The following is a 20,652-nucleotide window of genomic DNA, read 5'->3' on the forward strand; positions in this document are numbered from 1 at the left end:
TTTCCTAGCTCTTCCCATACATTCTCTTCTGTAAACAGAGTATCGTCTTCTCCACCCCCATCCACAGTCTTTGTCAACTAGCGACAATCCTTCTCCAGGGTCTTCTTTAGTGAGTACCGAACTGAAGTATTTGTTTAATATTTCTGCCATTTCTTCAGCTCTCTCCACACATTGATCTTTGTCACCTTTCAGTTTCACTATACCATTTCAGACCTTTCTCCTTTTTCTGATATATCTGAAAATGTTTTGTTACCTCGCTTTACCTCTTTGGCAGTCCTTTCTTTCGCCTGACTTTTTGCTTCCTTGATTTCTTTCTTCATTTCCCTCAGTTTCACCAGATATTCTTCCTTGTGTTCTTCTTTTTGAGATCCTTTATATTTCTTGAGTGCTGCTTTTTTTGCCTTTATTTTATCAGACACGTCCTTTGAGAACCTGATTGGTTTCTTATTTCTTTTACTTTTGTTTACTTTCCTAACATATAGATTTGTTGCCTTTGTAAATGCTCCTTCTAGTTTGGTCCACTGTTGTTCCACCTTTCTTATTTTCTCCCAGTTTTCTAGTTCTACATCAACATACGTCCCCATTTTGACAAAGTCTGTATTTTTGAAATTCAAAACTTGGGTCTTTGTGTGACCTCTCTTTTTACTATTTGCAATATCAAACCATACCTGGAATTGCACAATTAAACTCTGGAATTTGTTGCCATAGGATGTGGTTAGTGCAGTTAGTATAGCTGTGTTTAAAAAAAGGATTGGATAAGTTCTTGGAGGAAAAGTCCATTACCTGCTATTAAGTTCACTTAGAGAATAGCCACTGCCATTAGCAATTGTAACATGGAATAGACTTAGTTTTTGGGTACTTGCCATGTTCTTATGGCCTGGATTGGCCACTGTTGGGGATAGGATGCTGAGCTTGATGGACCCTTGGTCTGACCCAGTATGGCATGTTCTTATGTTCTTACCATTTGATGATCACTGGTACTCAGGTGGGAACCTACCCGGACATTTAGAGACATTATCCCCATTAGTGAGCACTAAGTTGAGTGTAATTCCCTCCCTCGTGAGTTCCCTTACTATTCGTTTGAACAGAGCATCCACTCTCTCTATTTCTGGTAGATTCCGCAGAAGGGATTCTTCAGTCTACTTCTGGCAGATTAAAATCTCCAACAATCAACACTTCTCCCTTCTTTCCCACCTTTTGGATGTCTTCAATCAGATCTGTCTAGTTCTTCCATTTGAGTCTGACGCCTGTAAATCACTCCAGTAAAAATGGATGCACCATCAACTTTTTTTTAGGATGGCCTATAATGCTTCTTCTCTACCCCACATTCCTTGCAGTTCAGTTGCTTGGATATTTTTTTTGACATAAAGAGCTACTCCTTCTCCTTTTCTGTCATCTCTGTTCTTCTTTAACAAGTTATAGCCTGGTATGGCTGTACCTCAATCATAAGACTCGGTGAACCAGATTTTTGTAACAGCAACTATGTCCAAATCCGCTTCAACCATTATGGCCTGCAGGTCTGGGATTTTATTGCCCAGACTACTAGCATTTGTGGTCATGGCTTTCCAACTCATCTCCCTAGGATTGCTGCTCTTCTTAGTCATTCTTTCTGCTATTTTGAACTGATTGTTGTTTTTTTCTCCCAATTCCTGTCTTGCTTGGGAGTGACATGGCAATTTCATTGGCCACCCCTGCCTTCTAGTTAAAATGCCTCATAATATATGTTCTGAATTTCTCACTTAGCATCCTCTTTCTGGCCAAGGACAAATATAGGCCATCCTTAGAGTATAACCTTTTACACGGAGTATACCTTATACACGGCCCCATCCACCAATGTAACCAAAACCACTTGATTTACATCATGCTTTGAGCCAAATATTGAAGTTATCTATATGGCAGAGCCTTTGCTTCCGCTTTTCATAAACAGGTAATACTTCTAAAAAGGCAATGGTCTTTGCCAAGTGTCTAATCTTCGTCCCTAGGTTTTGGAAATCTTTCTGTACTGCAAGGAAACCATGTTTAGCATGGTTGTTGGTCCCCAGATGGATGATAACATTGATACTAGAGTCTCTACTTTTTTTCTGTAATTGCATTGAGTATATGGTTGGCATTTCTACTAGCTGAGGATCCTGGAAGGCATTTAATTGTTGTATACCCATCAAAATGATTACCCAAATTGGTTCCTCTGATGACTGTGTCTCCTAGCAGAAGAAGCTTCCTTTTATAACCTTTGATAATGTTTAAGGGTTTGTGGGTACACAGGGTGACTACATCCCTTTAAGATATCACTTCATTTTCTATTCTTGGAGCTTCTTTGTTATCTAATGCAGAAAAGGTATTATGTAAGAGTTACGGTGGGGAGATTGGATGTTTTTTCATCACAGGCCATATTCTGCCAGAGCCCACTGTATTCCATTTATTCCTGGGTTTCTGAATCATCTGTGGGAGCTGGCGGAGATATCTGGATGCTGCCAGGGAGGGGAGGTTTTCTGAAACTTGAGCAATTCTTCTTTCAGATGTGTCAACTACTTTTCCATTATAAATAACTCTTGTAGATACAAGCCTTTTTTAAATTAACAGACAGTGTTACTTAATACAGACTAGCAATATCAAAACTTGGAAAAATAGAGAGAGATTTCAAATCAAGCAATACAGCAATTCAGAAGAATATCCCAAAAAAAGCAATCTATAATATGGCTAACTTTAAATTTTTCAACTTAACTGGCCACAAGAACAGGGAGCAAAACCAATTTCCTCCCTCCTTGCCCCCACATGTCTCCCATCTGACTTCTAAAACCCTGCCACCACCATTGCCCTCCACTGCTGTCCCCAAGTGTGTGTCTTTCATTTCTTCTGTCTGTTAACCCTCCACCAGCCTTTTACTTCTGCACTCTCTGTGCCCCAAGCATTGTTAAATTTTGTCGTAGTTTTGGTCACCACTACCTCTGCCAGTAGGCTATTCTAGGCATCAACTATTATCTCACTAAAAAAGTATATTCCTGTCTCTTCAACTCCAAGCTACGTGATTTCAGGTTCTGCATCTGCTCCTTCTCCCCCACATTCTTCCTAACCAGGAAATGGTTGGGAGGACACTCAACTGCAGAGCCTGAAAGGAGGTGCTGTTGACCCTATGCTCAGCTACTGTGACCACCTCCCTGTGCCATAGTCTTTGCTCCCACCTCTCACCTAACTCCTCCATGATGTTTTTGTTCCACCCCACTTCTCCTCTTTTGGTGTGTCTTGCCCTTCCACTCTCATTTTGTCCCTCCTCTGCCACTGACACTATCTTTTTCCTCCTCCTGGTGCTGCTGCTGCTCTCCTCCATCCCTAGGCTATGACAGGCTGCAGCAGTGGGATAAGTGAATGCTCGCTCCTGGTCTTGCTTTGCTGATCTGCTACTATGTGTGCCATGGAGTAAAGGACACTGAAAAGATCAGAGGGAGGAGAGGTGAATACCCTTAAAAGGGGCAGGGGGTTGCAGAGCAGTGAAGCGAGGAGCCTGATAAGAGAGAGAGTGGAGAGGAGAAGCGAGGACCCTGAAGTGGTGGTGAAAGAGAGAAGGGAGAGGAAAGAATTGGATACTGAAATACAGGTCAAGAGAGGATGATGAAAGAGAGGACTCTTAATTGAGGGGGAGAGGTAAGGGGGCAAGAGGAAAGGATCCTGTAGTTGAGGGGTGGATGAGGGGAGAAAGGGAAGAAGACCCTGAAGGGAGGAGAAGAAAGAGGAGAGGACCTTGAAGAGGTAGAGGAGAGAGTCCTGGAGACCCAGGGAGGACAGGACCTTGAGGGAAAGAGGTGGGAGTAGAAGAAAGGAGCTTGCAGACAGGATAGGGAGCTGAGAAGGGGGAATAGAGGAGAGTCAAGGACCCTGAAATAGAGGAGAAGGCCTATGGAGAGGAGTGGAGAAGATCCCAAAGCAGGGAGGGATTCTGAAATGAAAATTGGAAAGTAGAAGATAAACCTAAAAGGGGACGAGGAGAGAATGGAGAGGGACCTGAAAAGCAGCACAGGAGAAGGGAAGAGAAAAGGGGAATAGTGAACCAAACAGGGAGTGGAGAGAAAAGATGAAAGATTTCAGGATAGATGAGAAAGGAGACTGGAAATGTGATAGGGAGGGGAGTGGTGAGAAGAACTGGAGAGCTAGAAAGAAAACATGGTGTACTCCCACCAGAGACTGCCTACTGCAGCCATGCCCTCTGACAGATGAAGGGGGGAGGGGATTGGAAAAATGAGATTGTGGAGGGAAAAATGAAGACTAACGTCAGAAAGAGAGGCTTTGGAAGGAATAGACAATGGAAGAGTTATGGGAAAGAGGTAAGGGTGGAGAGATGACTATGCAGAACTGAGGTGTAGGAGAGGAGAAAAAGGGCCTGATATCAAAAGTTTATAAAATCGTATTGTCATTTAAAATTGCTAGAGTTTTCCCTTTCCCCTCACTATTGCTCACAATTCAGCTTGTATATTTATTTATTTTGTGTATTTACCTCGCACCTTTAGCAGTGCGAGCCACTCACAAGTTTGAGCATAAGCTGCTCCCAGCTGGTATCTGTGCTGGACTGAGACAAAGCCGTGAGAGAGGCAGTTGATGCTTCTGCTTCATCAAGTGCATATTGACTTCAGGTGTGTGTGTGCTGTGATATATTTGGTCACATTTGGATTTTAAACTTGTTCCAGAGCATTCTGAAACCTATAATTCTGTGTTTCATCAAGAAAATCTGAACTGTAAACCACTGAATCTATTCTTGGTTGGAGATGATAAATTAGGACTTGCCAGAAATGTCCCAGTACACATAGTTAACTCCACCCTGTACTTCATCCTGCAGTCAGCTTCTTTTTGTTGCCACATTAAAGAGCTAAATTATCTGGTACAGACCAAACTGCAGTTTGCTTTACTGGATGAATAGAGGTAGGAGCTTAATGCATACAGTTCATTATGGTAAGAAACCTCAAATTTTAATCATTTGAGAAACCAGCTTCGGTTCCTATTGATAAACATATATTTTAGTTCAGCCTTACAAATGTATAATTAAAGTAAGGGGATTCAATTTTGTTTCCTTAAAAGTAAGTTGTATTACTGTGCTGAAAGTTTAAAGATTGCCTTACAACACCAGTAAATTCAGAGGCGTTGCAACTTACTGGTTTTAGTTTGCTATTAATGTTTTGAAGCCATTGTGCTGCTAGGCTAGGGGCCAGATAGATCTCACTTGCTATCTCTTTCTGGTATCTGGATGCTGAGCCAGTGCGACAAGAGTTTCTGGTGTTACACTAAGATTAACTAGAAAGCTGAAGGATGAAGGGGGGGAAAAATGCCAGTTTGTAAATGACATAAAAATCTGCAATAGGGTTAACCCACTAAGAGTTGTGGAAAAATGACAGGGGACTTGGAAAGAATTGGAAGAATGGTCAAAGGCTGGGAAGCTGTGCTTCAGTGCAAAACATTTTAAAATCTTGTATCAGGGGTGCAAAAATCACAAACCATTTATCATTTAGGAGGAGAAGAACAATCAGATATCAAACAGAGGAGGGACTTATGAGTAAATATCTCAGTGAACCCAAAAGTTGTCAGTATAATAAAGCAGCAGAGAATGCTAAAGGACATAGAAAGATGACTGCAGAAAAAGGCCATGTGGCCTATCTTGTCTGCCCATCCACATAACTCAGCACTACAGTCTCTACCATGCCATCAAAGATCCCCTGTGCTTGTCCCATGTTTTCTTGAATTCAGATGCTGTCCTAATCTTCACCATCTCTCCTGGGAAGCTGGTTCCTTCCCAGGAGTGTGGTTAGGGATTTTACTCCTGATGTTTTTTTATCCCCTAAGAAAATGGGAGGACTGAGGCCTATCCTGGATTTTCGAAGGCTGAACATCTGCTGGTTCAGGAGAAATTTAAGATGAAATCCTTCCACATGATTCTCTTATTCATTCAGCCGAGGAACTGAATTTGTGCCTTGCCTCTCAAAAACACATATGCTTACATCACCATCTATCCATCTCCCAGGGGTATTCACGAAGTGCCTAGCGATGGTAGTGACGCACCTTTGTTGGCTTGGAATCTGTGTTTTCCATTACCTGGACGATTGTTGGTGACCAGTTGGGGGTTTTAGAGTACCTCAGAAAGTCCGTTCAATTCCTTAAGTGTCTGGGGTTGCTGATCAACTTTGCCAAATCAAACCTAACTCCTATCCAGAGGATTCAATTCATAGGAGCATGGATAGATTCTGTACGAAAGGGGTGTTCCTCCTAGATGAAAGAGCAGCAGTGCTAAGGGACCTGGTGGAGGTTCTCCTTTAGCAGGACTGAACTCCAGTAAGAGCAGTCTTAGTCATCCTTGACCAGTATCCCCTGACACCTTCTCTTTCCTCTGTGCACAGCAGCCAGCCTCCAGCCCTGATCCCCCTCCCACTCCCAGTCAGCCACAACCACCCCCTCCTGTCCCCTGCCCTTTTATCTGTCCCCTAGCCCCCTCATTCCCTCCTACCCCCAAATCCTGCTTCCCAGCACAAATATCCTGTATCAGACCCCTCTGTCTTCACCCTTCCCATGATGCTCAACATCCTTCCTCTCTTCCCCCTTGTCCTCCATCCCTTCCCTCTCTCCCCTCCTGTCCCACATTGCTATTCTGTTTCTCTTTCCCCTTCCCCAACAGAGTAAACCAGTTGGGGAAAAAAAAAAAGAAAATCTCTTTCTAGTCCCCACTTCTGTGGCCTTCTCTGTCTCTCTCACTCTCCCGGTGGGAACCACAGGTTCAGGGCAAAGGGGGAGTTCAACAGCGATGATAGGGGCTCTGAGGATGGATGGAAATGACTGTGGGCCACATATCTAAAGCATATGGAGGCAGAGGCACTGGAACCGCCTTCTTTCCTACATCCATGTGTCTGCGGTTCTGCATTTCTTGCAAGACATGCAGATACCCCATGGGCTTCAATGGTCAAAGTGAGAACAGATCTCCCAGGCCCTAGCTGGACAATAGAAGAACTAGGGGGCAGTCCATGAAATTAGCAAGTAGCACATTTAAAACTAATTGAAGCAAATTTTTTTTCACGCAACGCACAATTAAGCTCTGGAATTTGCTGTGAGATGATATGGTTAGTGCAGTTAGTGTAGCTGGGTTTAAAGAAGGTTTGGATAAGTTCTTGGAGGAGAAGTCCATTAACTGCTATTAATCAAGTTTACTTAGGGAATAGCCACTGCTATTACTGGCATCAGTAGCATGGGATCTACTTAGTGTTTGGGTACTTGCCAGGTAATTGTAGACTAGATTGGCCACTGTTGGACCCTTGGTCTGACCCAGTATGGTAACTTCTTATATTCTTATGTTCTTATAATCTTGGGTCTCATATATTATAATTTTATAAAACTTTTTTTTGTTTGCATGTAAAAACAAAGTTCATTATTGAAGAACAAGCACTTATCTTGAAATTGGTAGATTGTATAAGCTTATGCCAGCCTCAATATCTCAGGTTTCTTTTTGTAAAGATGACAGCCTGAATGCTCATTCCAGATTTCTTTATGTAAAGACAATAGCCTGAATGTCCATTTTGTTTTACATGGAAACAAAAAAATGTTTGTAAAAGAAAAATAATAATATGAGACCCATGATTACATCTGATTGAGCAGACTTGAAACAATGTAGTGTTCCTTTAAAAAAGTAATGTTTTGGAACAGCAGTTAATGAACATATCCTGCCTTGATAGCTGAAGGTGTCTTGATAACACCTGGTTATCACTGATTATAGTCTGTGGTTTACATATTTAATATTCTATTTTTCACTACTGTGATTTTTTAAAAATGGCTGAAATAACCTTCCGGCAGAGGTGGTAATATGTAAAACAGGACAGATACGGAGAACAGGGGTAACAGAAGTTGGGGGAAGGGCAGTTTCTAGGTGTTGGTTTAGATATGGAATTTTGTATGTCCATCTCATCTTCCTAGAACAGAAGAGAGCTGACAAGGGCGCATGATACAAATTGACTTGGCTAAGGAATGAAATTTTGCAGGCAATCAAACCTGTAGTGCTGACACCTGAAAGAAATGTAGGAGGAGAAAACCTGCTCATCCTCATCTGCCATCATCTATAGTATAGACTTAATTAAAAGCTACTGCTGCACTATTGCAGAAATATTAAGTATAGAATGGGTCTAATAACCAGCTGGCACAAAGAGTAGCTAATAAGTCTTTCCTAGTAAATCCCCTTGGGCTGGTTCTGGTATCCTCTTACAATCTGATTAGGCTGGAGAAGCAGAAGGCTAAATGTCAGGTTATCACTAAGTACCATGGGAATTCATCTTTCCTCATTGTATACTGGCTATGGTGGACTCCTGTTGGACCAGGAACATTGTGTGCTCCAAAATAGAATGTAATAATCTGTATATCTATTTACTGCTCCCCATGAATTAGATTCATATGTTTTCAAGTTGTACATATTTCCATTATGGCATAATCCGACTTTGTTTCCAAAACTTGTCCATCTTTTGTGCATCCCTTTGGGAAAAAGCATCTTCTCAGTGTTAAAGACCCCTCCAGTGACCATCTTTCACACTTCAGATGTGTTAATTGAAAGGAAGATGTCACCTTCATGTCTGTGCACCCAGAGGAGTTGAAAACATGTTATTTTATCTTCTATGAGTGGCTTAGCCTCTGACTTGCTCATTAAATGTGTGGGGATATATCTGTAAATCACTCTATAGTACCTAACAGAGGCAAATACTGTCACTAATAAACCTAAGATGTGCCATGCAGGTCAAAGCAAGGGTCCATTGAGCCCAGCATCATGTCTGACAGTGGCTAATCTGGGTCACTAGGAAGTACCTGGCAGATCCAAAGAGTAGATCCATGGATGTCATATCACTTTTCTTAATTTTCTATATTCATGCATGTTGATATCTAATATGCAGAGTAGATATATATATATATATAAGTGATGTCTCATGGTTTATAAAGGGAGGCGTACTCTAGGCTGAGCCCTTCAGTGCCACCTAAATCAACAGAGGCCCACCAGAATCCACATAATTTCCCTCCCTTTCATCCTGCCTGTTTCTATGCCTATAGTGAACTCCACCAGGACTGAATCACTTCAGTTGTCAAATCACCGCTCTTCAACAGCAAAAGTTGTTTAGTGTTGAAAATCTAGATTAACATCAAAGTGTTTGTCTCCTGCCTGATTGCTCACTCTTTGTCCATTGTCTCCTTTCTCCTTTCTTTTCCCAGTAAAGCTGCCGTCCACTCGGTGCAGGCAAAAAATCAAATCTGCATACTTGATATCGACATGCAGGGAGTAAAGAACATTAAGAAAAGTGATCTGAATCCTATCTACATCACGGTGCTCCCTCCATCAGTAGCAGTTCTTGTAAGTGAAGTATTTGATATCAGCCAAAACTGTTATGAACAGATATTAGGCACACAAAAGGTGCCTTTTTGCTGAGCTTCATGGGAAATGTAGTATGAAAGGTCATAAGTGTAAGTGGGAGAAATGGAAGAGAGAAGAACATTTAAATAAAGAAGTAAACGGATGCAGTAAGATGATGATAATGCACAACTGTCGATCTTCATTATGTGATTTTTTTTTTCTTTTTTGTAAACCTTGTTTTTCTAATTTGATCTCTGTTCCACATTGAACCTGAACATTTTGCTTACACTCAGACATTGTCACACTTGAAATTTTTTCAGAAGTGAAACCTGCTCAAGTTTCAATGAAGCATTTTCATTATTAATAGTGGCTGGACTGGGTCCTGTGTCTGTTTTAGATAGAGCTTTATTTTTGCCAGAAGTGTCTAAAATTGTCGGCAGAGTATAATATTGCATATGGGGGTAAATGACAGGCTACAAAAAGGAAATCAGGATGGCCTTAGTTAAAAGCAAAGAAGTGTAGTGAATGCTTAGCCTACCAGCATAGGAAACCTTGACAGATTTCAAGCATGCTTAAGACAGATTCAGAGAACAGTGTTAAGAGCCCTGTTATATCCCTCCTCCTAATTTCTGTTCATGGGCTGAGCAGCTCCATAGCCAGCTCTCAGTTCCGCAGTTGCACAGAGTTGGTGCAGCTTGCTCCCTCTGGCCATATTCAAGTCTCTTCTAAAAAAAACAACAAAAAACCACCTTTTAAAAGTTGCTTTTAAATCTTAAATCCTGATTCTTCCAGACCATAGCATTGCTGCCTTTAATCATGTTTAGCATAATAAATAAATTTACTGAAATCATATTGGATTATAGGCTCCGTGAAGCAGGGGTTGTGTCTTCTGTGTATCTGTACATCACCGTAAACCTCTAGTACTGCGTTATAGAAATAATAAGTAATAGTATGGCAAGGGAGGGAAATGACCAGAGGCTAAGTAGAGTCTGCAGTGACAAATGCACAGGACTTGATGGTTGAAAAGATCATTCTCTGCAGATAACTACTATATTTATTATAATGTCACTATGTCAGACAGCAAATCTTAAAGTCCATAGGTGCGCACTTTTTGGGTGCTTGAGCACCTCAGTATTGTCTCCTGCACTTATGTAGATTAGGAGCTGTGAGCTCCATGCTGCAGGAAAGATAGTAGGGAAGTGCCTCTGTCTTTTTTATTTTCTCCTGCTCTCATTTTCCCCATTGCTTATTGGTTGGCTGTGAAATGTCTGGCCTGCAGAGGAGGGCAGACAAGAAATGCCTGCTTTTACTTTGATGCTACTCCCACCTCCCCCTGCAGTCTCTTTGCTTGCTGTGAAATATCTGCCCATTGGGTTGCAAGGGAAGGCAGGCGTGACACATCTGTGTCTCCCAGTTACTGTTGCCACCTCCCCCCTGCAGCCTGTTGGCTGGATGTGGAATGTCTGACCAGTAACAGAGGTCAGTAGCAGTGTAGGACAGGCAGGCTTTCTGTGGTGCAAAGGCCACCGGGATGGCTGCTGATAGAGGCACTAGGAAAGGGAAAGAGATGCTGAGACAACTGCTGATGGAGTGAGGAGGGGAGGTAATGTAAGAGGAGATACTGGCTGGGAGAGAGAGTACTGCTGTGAGGGTCTGGGGGAGGAACTGAACAAAAGGGAATGGGAGAGTTGCTGAGGGAGAGGAGTAGAGAATGTGGGGGTGAGAGAGGCTTGGAGGATAGCAGAGGGCTAAGAGGAGATATGAACTATGAGAAGGGGATGTAGCTGAGAGAAGGTAAAAAAGGGGTACAAACTGTGAGAGAGGACATGGGCTGTAATAAGAGAAGCTGGGGTGAGGGATTAGGTGAAGAGAACTTAAGAGGACTAGAGAGGGGTGAAGAGGACTGAGAAAGGAGCTGTGTGGACAGAGAGCTGATGGGAAAGTAAACCAAGAGAAGGGCTGTCAGAAGAGAAGAGGGATCATGGTGGTCGGAAGAGATAAGAAGAGGCGAGAGAAGATAATGAGCTTGGGGATAGAAAGTGGTGTACATAGAGGAAAAAAAAATGATAAAACAGAGAGGAAGACCAACAAATAAGCTTTAAAAGAAAATGAATGAGGAGGCAGAGAAGAAACAGAAAAAGCCAAGAGCAAGCAGAAACAGAGGATAGATGGAATATAGTTTGGTGAAAATATGTGTGCTAGCTGGGCAGTGTCATGGGTGGGGGCAGGGGGTAAATGAGATATTTTACTGGAAGGATGGGGAAGGGAAAGGAGGTTTGGTGGCATGCGTGGCAATTTCTTTTTAAAAAATTGACAGTTCTGTTATTGAGAGGAGCTGTGGCCAGGGCTTCAGTTGAGGGAACTGAGAAGATAATGAGCTGTGGAGAGTCAGAAAGATATATGCACATAGAAGAAAAATAACAAATTAAGAAAGAAATGAGAGGAAGACCAGAAAATAAGCCTTAAAAGGAATGAGAATGCAGAGAGGAAACAGAAAAAGCCAAGTGCAAGCAGAGATGGAGGATAGACGCAAACTAAAGACACACAAAGGGTGGATCATTGTTTATTCGCAGTCTGGTGAAGATTTCTGTACTTGCTAGTAGGTGGCCCTTTCCTTCCAGCCATGCAGTCACCAGGGTGAATCATATATTTTACTGGAAGGATGGGGAAGGGAAGGAGGTTGTGGTGGCATGTGATATCAGGCTCCAAGTCTCTCAAAAACTGACAGCTCCAGTATTGAGAGAGGCTGCGGTCAGGACTTGAATTGTTTGGGAATGCAAGTGAACATTGTTCCCTTTGTTCGTATAAATAAAACAGTTCCCTGTTATACCCCACAGGAGATAGCAATTTTATTTCTGGGGTTTCCAAATCAAGGGCAGGAAGCACCACATGCAGCTATGGCCCTGTAACTGGGGAGATGCACATGAGCTGCTAGTGCTCATGATATGCAGGTGGTGTGGATTATCTTATTTGAACCCTGCAGGCATGGGACTAACCCTGGTCTGTGTGCGTGTCTGGATTCAGACTGCAGCGCAGGGAAGCGTTCCAAGCCCTATGGGTGTGGGGGTTATCAAAAATTGAAAGGTGAGCTGAGCCTCCCAATGGAGGGAAGCCTATAACTGCTGATGAGGAGTGGGAATCGGTGAAGGGATGGGCGAACCAAGCCTGAGAGGAGAGAAAATGGCTAAGGATGGGGGAGGAGGGGACTGGCTGTAGAGTAAAGGAATGGGTAGGGGAACAGAGAAGGACAGGTCAATGGGAAATGTGGATCAGAGCAGGCTTTAGGGCAGGTAGGGAATGGAGCAAGAAGAGGTGTATTAAACTCCTTCCCCCTAAATATAACATTAAAAGTATGTCCATGCAGGAGGGGGAGAATTAAGAGTGCAGAAGAAGTAAGGAGGAGAAGCAAAAAGATGGGGAGAGGAGAAAGAAGAGATTAGGAGAATGAGAGAAAGGGAAGAGTTTGTGAGGGTGGGGAAAATGGAGCAGGAGTGAGGAGATTGGTGGTGATGAGATGGGGTGGGGAGAAGAATGACTGGTGGGACTTTGTCTTCCCTAGCTTTTGTTTTGGCCACCCAAGTCTTCCCCCACGTCCACATTACCTGCTGCTCTCTGGACATTTAAATACAGGCTGGTCAGTCATGTTCATGATGCAGTATATTCTTTTTTTATTTTTTGCTGGGGGCACTGTAATTTGTGTTGAGTTCAGAACTCCCAATCATTTTCAAAAGTTGGCTCCTATGTTGGAATCCAAGATGTTTGCTGTGTGTACAAGGGCAACTCGTGACCTAATTATGAATTTCACAGTTTTGCCACTTGTGAAGCTCTCTGTAGTTCTTTATCCTTATATAAACCCAAGTGCTGGTTATAATTTTGTAGGACATCGGTTTGTTTTTCAGTTGCTAGGTTAATTGAGTAGATGTTTGTTTCCATGTGCATTTTAGGAAAAGAGATTAAGAGACAGAAAAACAGAAACTGAAGAAAGTATACAAAAGAGGTTAAATGCTGCTATCAAAGACATGGAAATCAGTGAGTATCTCTCTGATCAATACTTCAAGGATCTAAACTAGTTGTGTATGGCATTGGAGTGGATAAGTCTGTTGGGTTGGGATATTATTATTAATTTGCTTAATTAAAATATTTTATAAAAGTAAATCAAAACGAACATAATAAAATTTGCAAATTAAAAAATAAAATCACATAGATAATTCTTAAAATGGCAGTCAATAAAATATCATAAATATTAACAAAAGTAATCATAAATATAATAAAACTGAGTAAATATAAAATAAGATAAAAATTACCATAAAACAGGTCCTGATCAGAGATAAACTATTCATAAAAGATAAACTAACAGTTGTCTTAACAAAGAGGTAAGTCTTCAAGGCTTTTCTAAATTTGATGTAATCCTTCTCCAGTCAAATAGCCAAGGTAGAGAATTTTGTAGGCTAGCTGCAAGGTAAGAAAACCTTTTTTCTTCGGTCATTTCTAATAACCTAATATCCCTAGGCAAAGTAAGACGAGCATTTCCTGTTGAGAGGACCTGAGTGTAATAAAACGGATGAGGTAGAAGGGAATACCCAAGCATAACACTTTAAAAAGTTAGAAATCCTGTTTTAAATTGAAAGCATAAAGTTATAGGAAGTCAGTGTAAATCATGCATGAAAGGAGTGATATGATCATGCTACTTTTTTCCAAAAATCAATTCCCTGTATGTACCAGGATCAGTCCAGACCATTGGACTGTGTCTCCCTTCCAGCAGATGGAATCAGAGAAAAAACTGAAAGGCACCCCCTCTTACCCTGATGTGCCACCTGCGATCCTTCAGTATTTCTCTGACTCCAGCAGATGAGAGTGACAGAACCTGCAGCGTGATCCATTGAAAAAAAAAAAAAGAAAGCGAAGCAAGCCAGGAATAGTAAGACCTAGAGGAGTTTACTTTCTACCAGTGGCTAAAGCAAGCTATTTAAAAAAAAAAAAAAAGGTAGCTTTCTTTCTGGAGGTGACAGTCGGTCCTCCCGAAGCTGCTGCCTTGGTTGAGGCACGGCTGGGGTTAGTTACCCCGTTAGCCGTTTTCCCAGAGCCGCTTCTTCTGCTGGTGAGTAGGGGGATTAACCGGTGGGCCGGTCCCTCCCCCTTGCACCCTGAGACGGCATAATTCCTCGGGGGGGCTGCCTATGCCGCGATTAAGTGCCATGGGGCATTTTTTCCCCTGGGTGGTTGCGTGTCAGCATTAAAAAAAACAAAAACAAAAAACTTGTTTTGTTACCGTGCGCACAGGTTTCTCGGGGCTCCAGAAGGGCAATTTTCTCCGCTTTTATTGGCCTCATGCTCGCTCCCTCTCCATGGGCATGCTGCGGGGTTCGCCGTGCTCGGCATGCAGGGAGCCGGTGGCGCGGCTCTCCTGCGATGGCCTTTGTACACGGTGCCTCCCGGGAGTGGAGGAACCGTCGGGGAGCAGCAGCGGGTCGTTTTCGGTGCGCTCCCAGAGCACAGGGAGGAATTTGCACCTCTGCTGGCCTTGGCCTACCCCGTACCCGTCTAACGTGGTAACGGTGGCCATTTTGCGTCCACCACGCTCCAGTGAAGGGCTGGATGCAGGGGGAAGGGAGATTCCTTCTCCTCTCTCCCCACCGAATTTGAGCTCTGTTAGACAGCGGCTCCCAGTGCCTGCCTCTCCTCCAAGCTCTGACCCTCCCTCGGGGGAAGGGGGTGGGGGAGCTTAAAGGGGTAGCGTCCCTTTTCTTCCAAATTTGTGCTTTTAATGCACAAGGCATTTTTAGAGGCCGAAGCTGAGTTGCAGACTGAGGAGCCTCCGCCTGTGAAGGTGGCTAGGCTTTCTGGGGGTTCCGATTCCTCCAGAGGGAGGACAGATCCACCGGGTCCACCGGCTTCTGATCCACCGGATCCCCCTTCGCTGGACTCTCTCCTCGTAGATATTGGCGGGGATGTTGATGAGCCTACCCTAGTTGAGGGGGGATGACCCGTGGGTCCTCAGGTTGTTTCAGAAGGAGGAGCTTGATCATTTAATTCCTCGTTTTCTGATGGAGCTCGGTATTGAGGCGCTGCAGCTGAGCTCAGAGGCTACTAAGGGGGACCCCGTTCTCTCGGGGCTTTAGGACCCCTCCTAAAGCTTTTCCTTTTCATCCGATGCTACTGGAAATAGTGACCCGAGAATGGGAGGCTCCCGAGGCCAGCCTTCGGGTGGGTCGAGCCATGGAGAAGCTCTACCCACTGCCAGACGAGTCCTTGGCCGTCCTTAAGGTCCCTAAAGTGGACTCAGCCGTTTTTAGCCATCACTAAGCGGATGACCATTCTGGTAGCAGGGGCTGCCACTCTTAAGGATCTTCAGGATAGGAAGCTGGAGGTCCTTCTCAAGCGGATTTTTGAGGTCTGTGCGCTTTGCGTTTGAGTGGCGGTCTGCAGTAGCCTCATGCAAAGGGCGACTTCGTTGGGTGCAGCAGTTGCTCACTGCGCAGAAGTTGCCTCCAGCGGAAGCGTGCAAGCAGATCGCATGGAGGCGGCTGTGGCTTACACCATGGATGCCTTATATGATCATCTTCAGGCATCTTCGTGCACTATGGCTTCGGCGGTCTCTGCTAGAAGGCTTTTATGGCTCCGTAACAGGTTGGCTGATGTTTCCTCCAAGACCCAGCTAGGCAGTCTTCCCTTTAAAGGGAAATTCTTGTTCGGGGATGATCTGGAAGCTCTCATCAAATCCCTTGGGGACAATAAGGTGTACAAGTTATCGGAGAACAAGCCTAGCACCTCAGGTCCTTTGGGTGGGTGCGCCCTTGGTACCAGGGACAGCGCAAGTTTCGGCAGACCAGGGCTCCAGCCTTCACTTCACGTCAGTCGTTGACGAGGTCTCAGGCTTGGTCTCATTCCTTTCGCAGCCGCAGGCCTCTCCGCGACGGGGGTCCTCAGGGATTTTCCAGGGGCAAGTCCTCCCAATGAAGGTGTCCTGGCCCACTCCTCTGTTCTGGTGATAGGCAGATGCCTGCCTCTTTTCTTCGAGGAGTGGGTCAAGATTGTCGGACCAGTGGGTTCTAAGCATCATCGAACACTGCTACGCTTTGGATTTTTCACGGCCATTGAGGGACCTGTTCTTAATGTCGCCCTGCGGGGCCGGGCGAAACAGACAGCGGTGCTTCAAACCCTGGGCCGGTTGAAAGCGCTGGGAGCCATTGTCCCGGTCCCGCTGGAGGAATGCAGGACCGACAGATACTCCTTATATTTCGTGGTTCCCAAGATGGGAGGGCTCCTTCCGCCTGATCCTGGATCTGAAGAAAGTGAACAGAGCGTTTTGGGTACCCCACTTTCGCATGGAAACTCTCCGCTCAGTCATTGCGGCCGTCCACTCCGGCGAATATTTGGCTTCTTTAGACCTGACGGAAGCGTATCTTCACATAGGGATCCGCGAGCAGTATTGGTGGTTTCTCAGGTTCATGATTCTGGGTGAGCATTATCAGTTTCAGGCACTCCCATTCGGATTAGCGACAGCTCCCCACATCTTCACCAAACAGATGGTGGTAGTGGCTGCGGCCCTCAGGCGGGAGGGGATTTTGTTTCATTTCTATTTGGATGATTGGCTCATCCGTGCAATGTCTGAGGAGCTTTGCAGGGCAGCAGTTCAATCAGTACGGGCCAGGCTCCAATCCCTTGGTTGGGTCATCAATTTTGCCAAGAGCCAATTAGTCCCATCCCAGGGGCTGAACTTCTTGAGTGTTCAGTTCGACACGTCGGTCGGCAAGGTCTTTCTCACGCAGGAGCGAATCGACAAGTTAACAGAGCAGATCCGGCGGCTGTTGTCTCTACCGCTACCCCGGGTTTAGGATTACTTGCAGGTGCTTGGTTCTATGGCGTCTACTCTAGAATTAGTCCCTTGGGCCTTTGCTCATATGAGACCCTTGCAGAGGGCGTTGCTTTCTTGTTGGGATCTGAAGTCGGAAGAGTTCCAAATCCGATTGCTGCTCTTGGAACCTGCCAGGTTCAGTCTCCGTTGGTGGTTGGTTCTGGCCCACGTGCAGCATGGAATGGACCTAGAGGAGCCCGAATGGGTGGTCGTGACGACAGACGCCAGCCTTTCTGGCTGGGGTGCGGTTTGCCAATCGAGGGCAGCACAGGGCCCGTTGGACAGAGCAGCAGGCGAAATGGTCCATAAATTGCTTGGAAACCAGGGCAGTACGTCTGGTGTTGCGCAGTTTCCTTCCCCTGGTGAGCCTTCGATCAGTGCGAATATTGTCTGACAATGCGACAGTGGTGGCTTACATCAATCGTCGGGGGAACCAGAAGTCGTCCAGTGGCATTGGAAGCCAATCGGCTAATGCTCTGGGCAGAGCGCCATCTGGTCCGACTGGCAACTATCCACATAGCCTGGGTTGACAACGTTCAGGTGGATTTTCTCAGTCGCCAGCATCTCTATCCCAGATAGTAGGAACTTTCCGAGGAGCGATGCATCTCGTGACTCGTCGTGGGGTGTTCCTCGCCTGGATCTGATGGCGACTCTGAGAAATGCGAAGGCGGCTCGGTTCTTCAGTCGCAGGAGGGAACACGGGACGGAAGGTGTCGACGCTTTGGTCCTGCCGTGGCCTCATGACATTCTGCTGTACGTCTTTCCTCCTTGGCTGGTGGTGGGCAAGGTCTTGCGAAGGATAGAGACTCACACAGGCTCAGTCATTTTCATGGCTCTGGAGTGGCCACGGTGGCCATGGTTTGCAGATCTGATCAACTTAGCGGTGGACAGTCCTCTTCGGCTCAGTCATCTACTGAATCTTCTTCGGCAAAGTCCAGTATTTTTCGATCAAGTGGATCGCTTTTGTCTAGTGGCTTGGCTTATGAGAGGTGGCAGTTGAGGAAGAAAGGTTATACAACTTCCGTTTTTTCCACCCTCCTGCAAGTGTGATAAACGTCTACCTTGCTCACCTATGTTCCAGTCTGGAAGGCTTTCAATTCCTGGTGTAGCGGGTTGAATGTGTCCCTGCAGTGCGCCTCAATTTGTCCATATTCTGGTGTTCTTACAGGAGGGTCTGAAGAAAGGCTTGGCATGCAGTTCTCTCAGGGTTCAGGTAGCGGCCCTGGGATGTTTGCAGGGGAAGATTGACGGACCATCCCTGGCGGCTCATCCGGATGTAACACGTTTCCAGAGAGGTGCTAAACATTTGAACCCTCCAGTTTGTCCAGTGTGTCCTTCTTGGAGTTTGAATCTGGTTCTCCGTGGCTTGTGCGGTCTTCCGTTTGAGCCTTTGAAACAGGCCACCTTGAAAGACTTGACACTTAAGACGATTTTCCTGGTGGCTATCATTTCGGCACAGCGCATCTCTGAGCTTCAAGCGTTGTCATGTAGGGAACCTTTTCTCCGGATTCAGGAACCTTATCTACAGTTCTAGAGATAAGTAGCTATTTCTCACAAACCCTTTGGAGATGGGCCTAATTTTCATCAGATCAGTGGGTCTGGGAAATCATATGAGATAGATATGTCTTAGAATTCTCCTGGTCTGTTTCGGGCCCATTTTATTTTTTACCCTGGCTATTTGCTTGAAAGCGACTAGCTGTAAGAGATACTAGGAATGTCCTAGACCTGAAAGTGGTAGTACTGGTCCTAAGAGACCAGTGGGGCCTCAATTGTCATTTCATTTCTTATGATCCCAAGAAGGAGTCCTGTCCTCCCACTCTGGTTTTGCAACATTGAAGTCCTTAATTATGGCTGGCAACATTGAAGTCCTTAATTATGGTGATGCGAAAGAAATTCCTGACCTCCTTGGATCTGATAGAGGTTTTTTCTTTTCATTCCCGTAGGGATAGTTCATCGGTGTTACCTTTTTGTTTTGCAGTGCATTTTGAGTTTCAGACCCTGCTCTTCAAGTTGGTCACAGCTCCTAGGTTCTTTTTTGAAGGTGGTGGTGGTGGCAGCAGCACTGCACAAAGAAGGGACGTCCTCCTTCGGACATCTGGCTGGTAAGGGTGAAGTCAGCTCACGGGGAATACTGTGACTACCCAGCAAGTACCTTAGTTTGCAAGACATGGGTTGGATATTGAAGAATTTTGAGTTGTACCTGATGTTGATTTGGAAAAAAAAAAAGATATGGTCAGATTTCATGCAGTGCCTTCTTTTCTACTGAAAGTCATTTTCCTTTAGAACATAAGAATCAGTCTGTTTGCTTTCCTTTGGTGAATGTTGGAATCTAGGCTGCCTCTTGCCTTAGATGAGAAGAGGATTCTCCTAACATGTCTCAAGTTTCTAATCCTTCTAAAGTCAGCTCATCTGTTTGTTCTGTATGGTGGTACAACAAGATGTGACAGCTTCTAAAGCTTTGATAGCGTGTTGGATTATGGAGGTTATTACTGAAGCCTAGGTAGACTCCTGTGTTCCTTTACCTGAAAGGTTGGGGTACAATTCACGAGAGCATCTGTTTCTCATGGACAGAGCTGAGGTTGGTCTCTCCTCTGGAGGTTTAAATGGCAATGTCTTGGTCTTCTTTGCAGACCTTTTCAATGCATTTATTCTTGAATTGTAAGCATCAGGGAGGAGTTCTCTGTCATTTCCAAGGCCTTAAGAGCAGGTTTGGCAATATTCCTCCTTATTTAAGAGAAGCTTTGGTATTTTCCATTTGTCTGGACTGGTCTGACTGGATGTAGGAGCAATTACCTCTTGCCTGATTATTTCCTTTCCTTGAGTCCAGGCAGTTCAGTCCAGAATCCTCCCTCTGCTGCCAAAGTAGGAAACCTTTCATTAAACTTTGTATTGTTACTTGCCTATGCAGTGGTTTCGTCAGAGCAGATGAGTATTTTGTGGTATAATTCTTTTATTTTCCTGCTTCATAGTAGCTTTATTTTCTTGGAAGCCCTCTGGTTTTTAAAGTTATAATGAATATGGTTAAAATGGATGTTGTCCACAGTTAGCTTGTTACAGATAATACTGGCAGGCGGAGGTCAGCATGGATGCATTGTAAGGAATATTATAAAAATAACGAACCATGAGAGTGAAAAAGTATTCTAACAAAACCCAAAGTAATTCACTCTAAATTGTGCTGAAAACACTCTACTTTAAAAAAAAATATATATATATGACCATCATACAGCAGAGGCTGCTGACTGCATGCTGTGTGTGCTGATGTGTTTTACATGCTTCAGTGATTCTAATCATAGTTCATACGAAAAACATTTTTGTTATAATTATTACAATGCGGATAAAAGAACTTATCTCTTGTGAAGTATCCTCTGAAATCTTTGGTGCAAGCTTTTCAGCCTAACACTGCCCAGGGATGATGTTGACGTCCTCCTTTATATTCTGCTCAGGATAT

General features: G+C 44.5%; 1 protein-coding gene across 2 annotated transcripts in view; it reads left to right on the forward strand.

Annotated features, from left to right (window-relative positions):
* GUK1 (guanylate kinase 1) overlaps window positions 1-20,652 on the forward strand; it is a 105,038-nt gene that overhangs the window by 65,279 nt on the left and 19,107 nt on the right. For both annotated transcript variants that reach the window (XM_029588294.1, XM_029588295.1), the window contains exons 5-6: window positions 9,211-9,349; window positions 13,294-13,378. In XM_029588294.1, the coding sequence (XP_029444154.1) occupies window positions 9,211-9,349; window positions 13,294-13,378 (224 nt within the window). The remainder of the gene's footprint in view (window positions 1-9,210; window positions 9,350-13,293; window positions 13,379-20,652) is intronic.

This window comes from Rhinatrema bivittatum, chromosome 2, assembly GCF_901001135.1.
Source record: "Rhinatrema bivittatum chromosome 2, aRhiBiv1.1, whole genome shotgun sequence".
Taxonomy (NCBI): Eukaryota; Metazoa; Chordata; class Amphibia; order Gymnophiona; family Rhinatrematidae; genus Rhinatrema; species Rhinatrema bivittatum.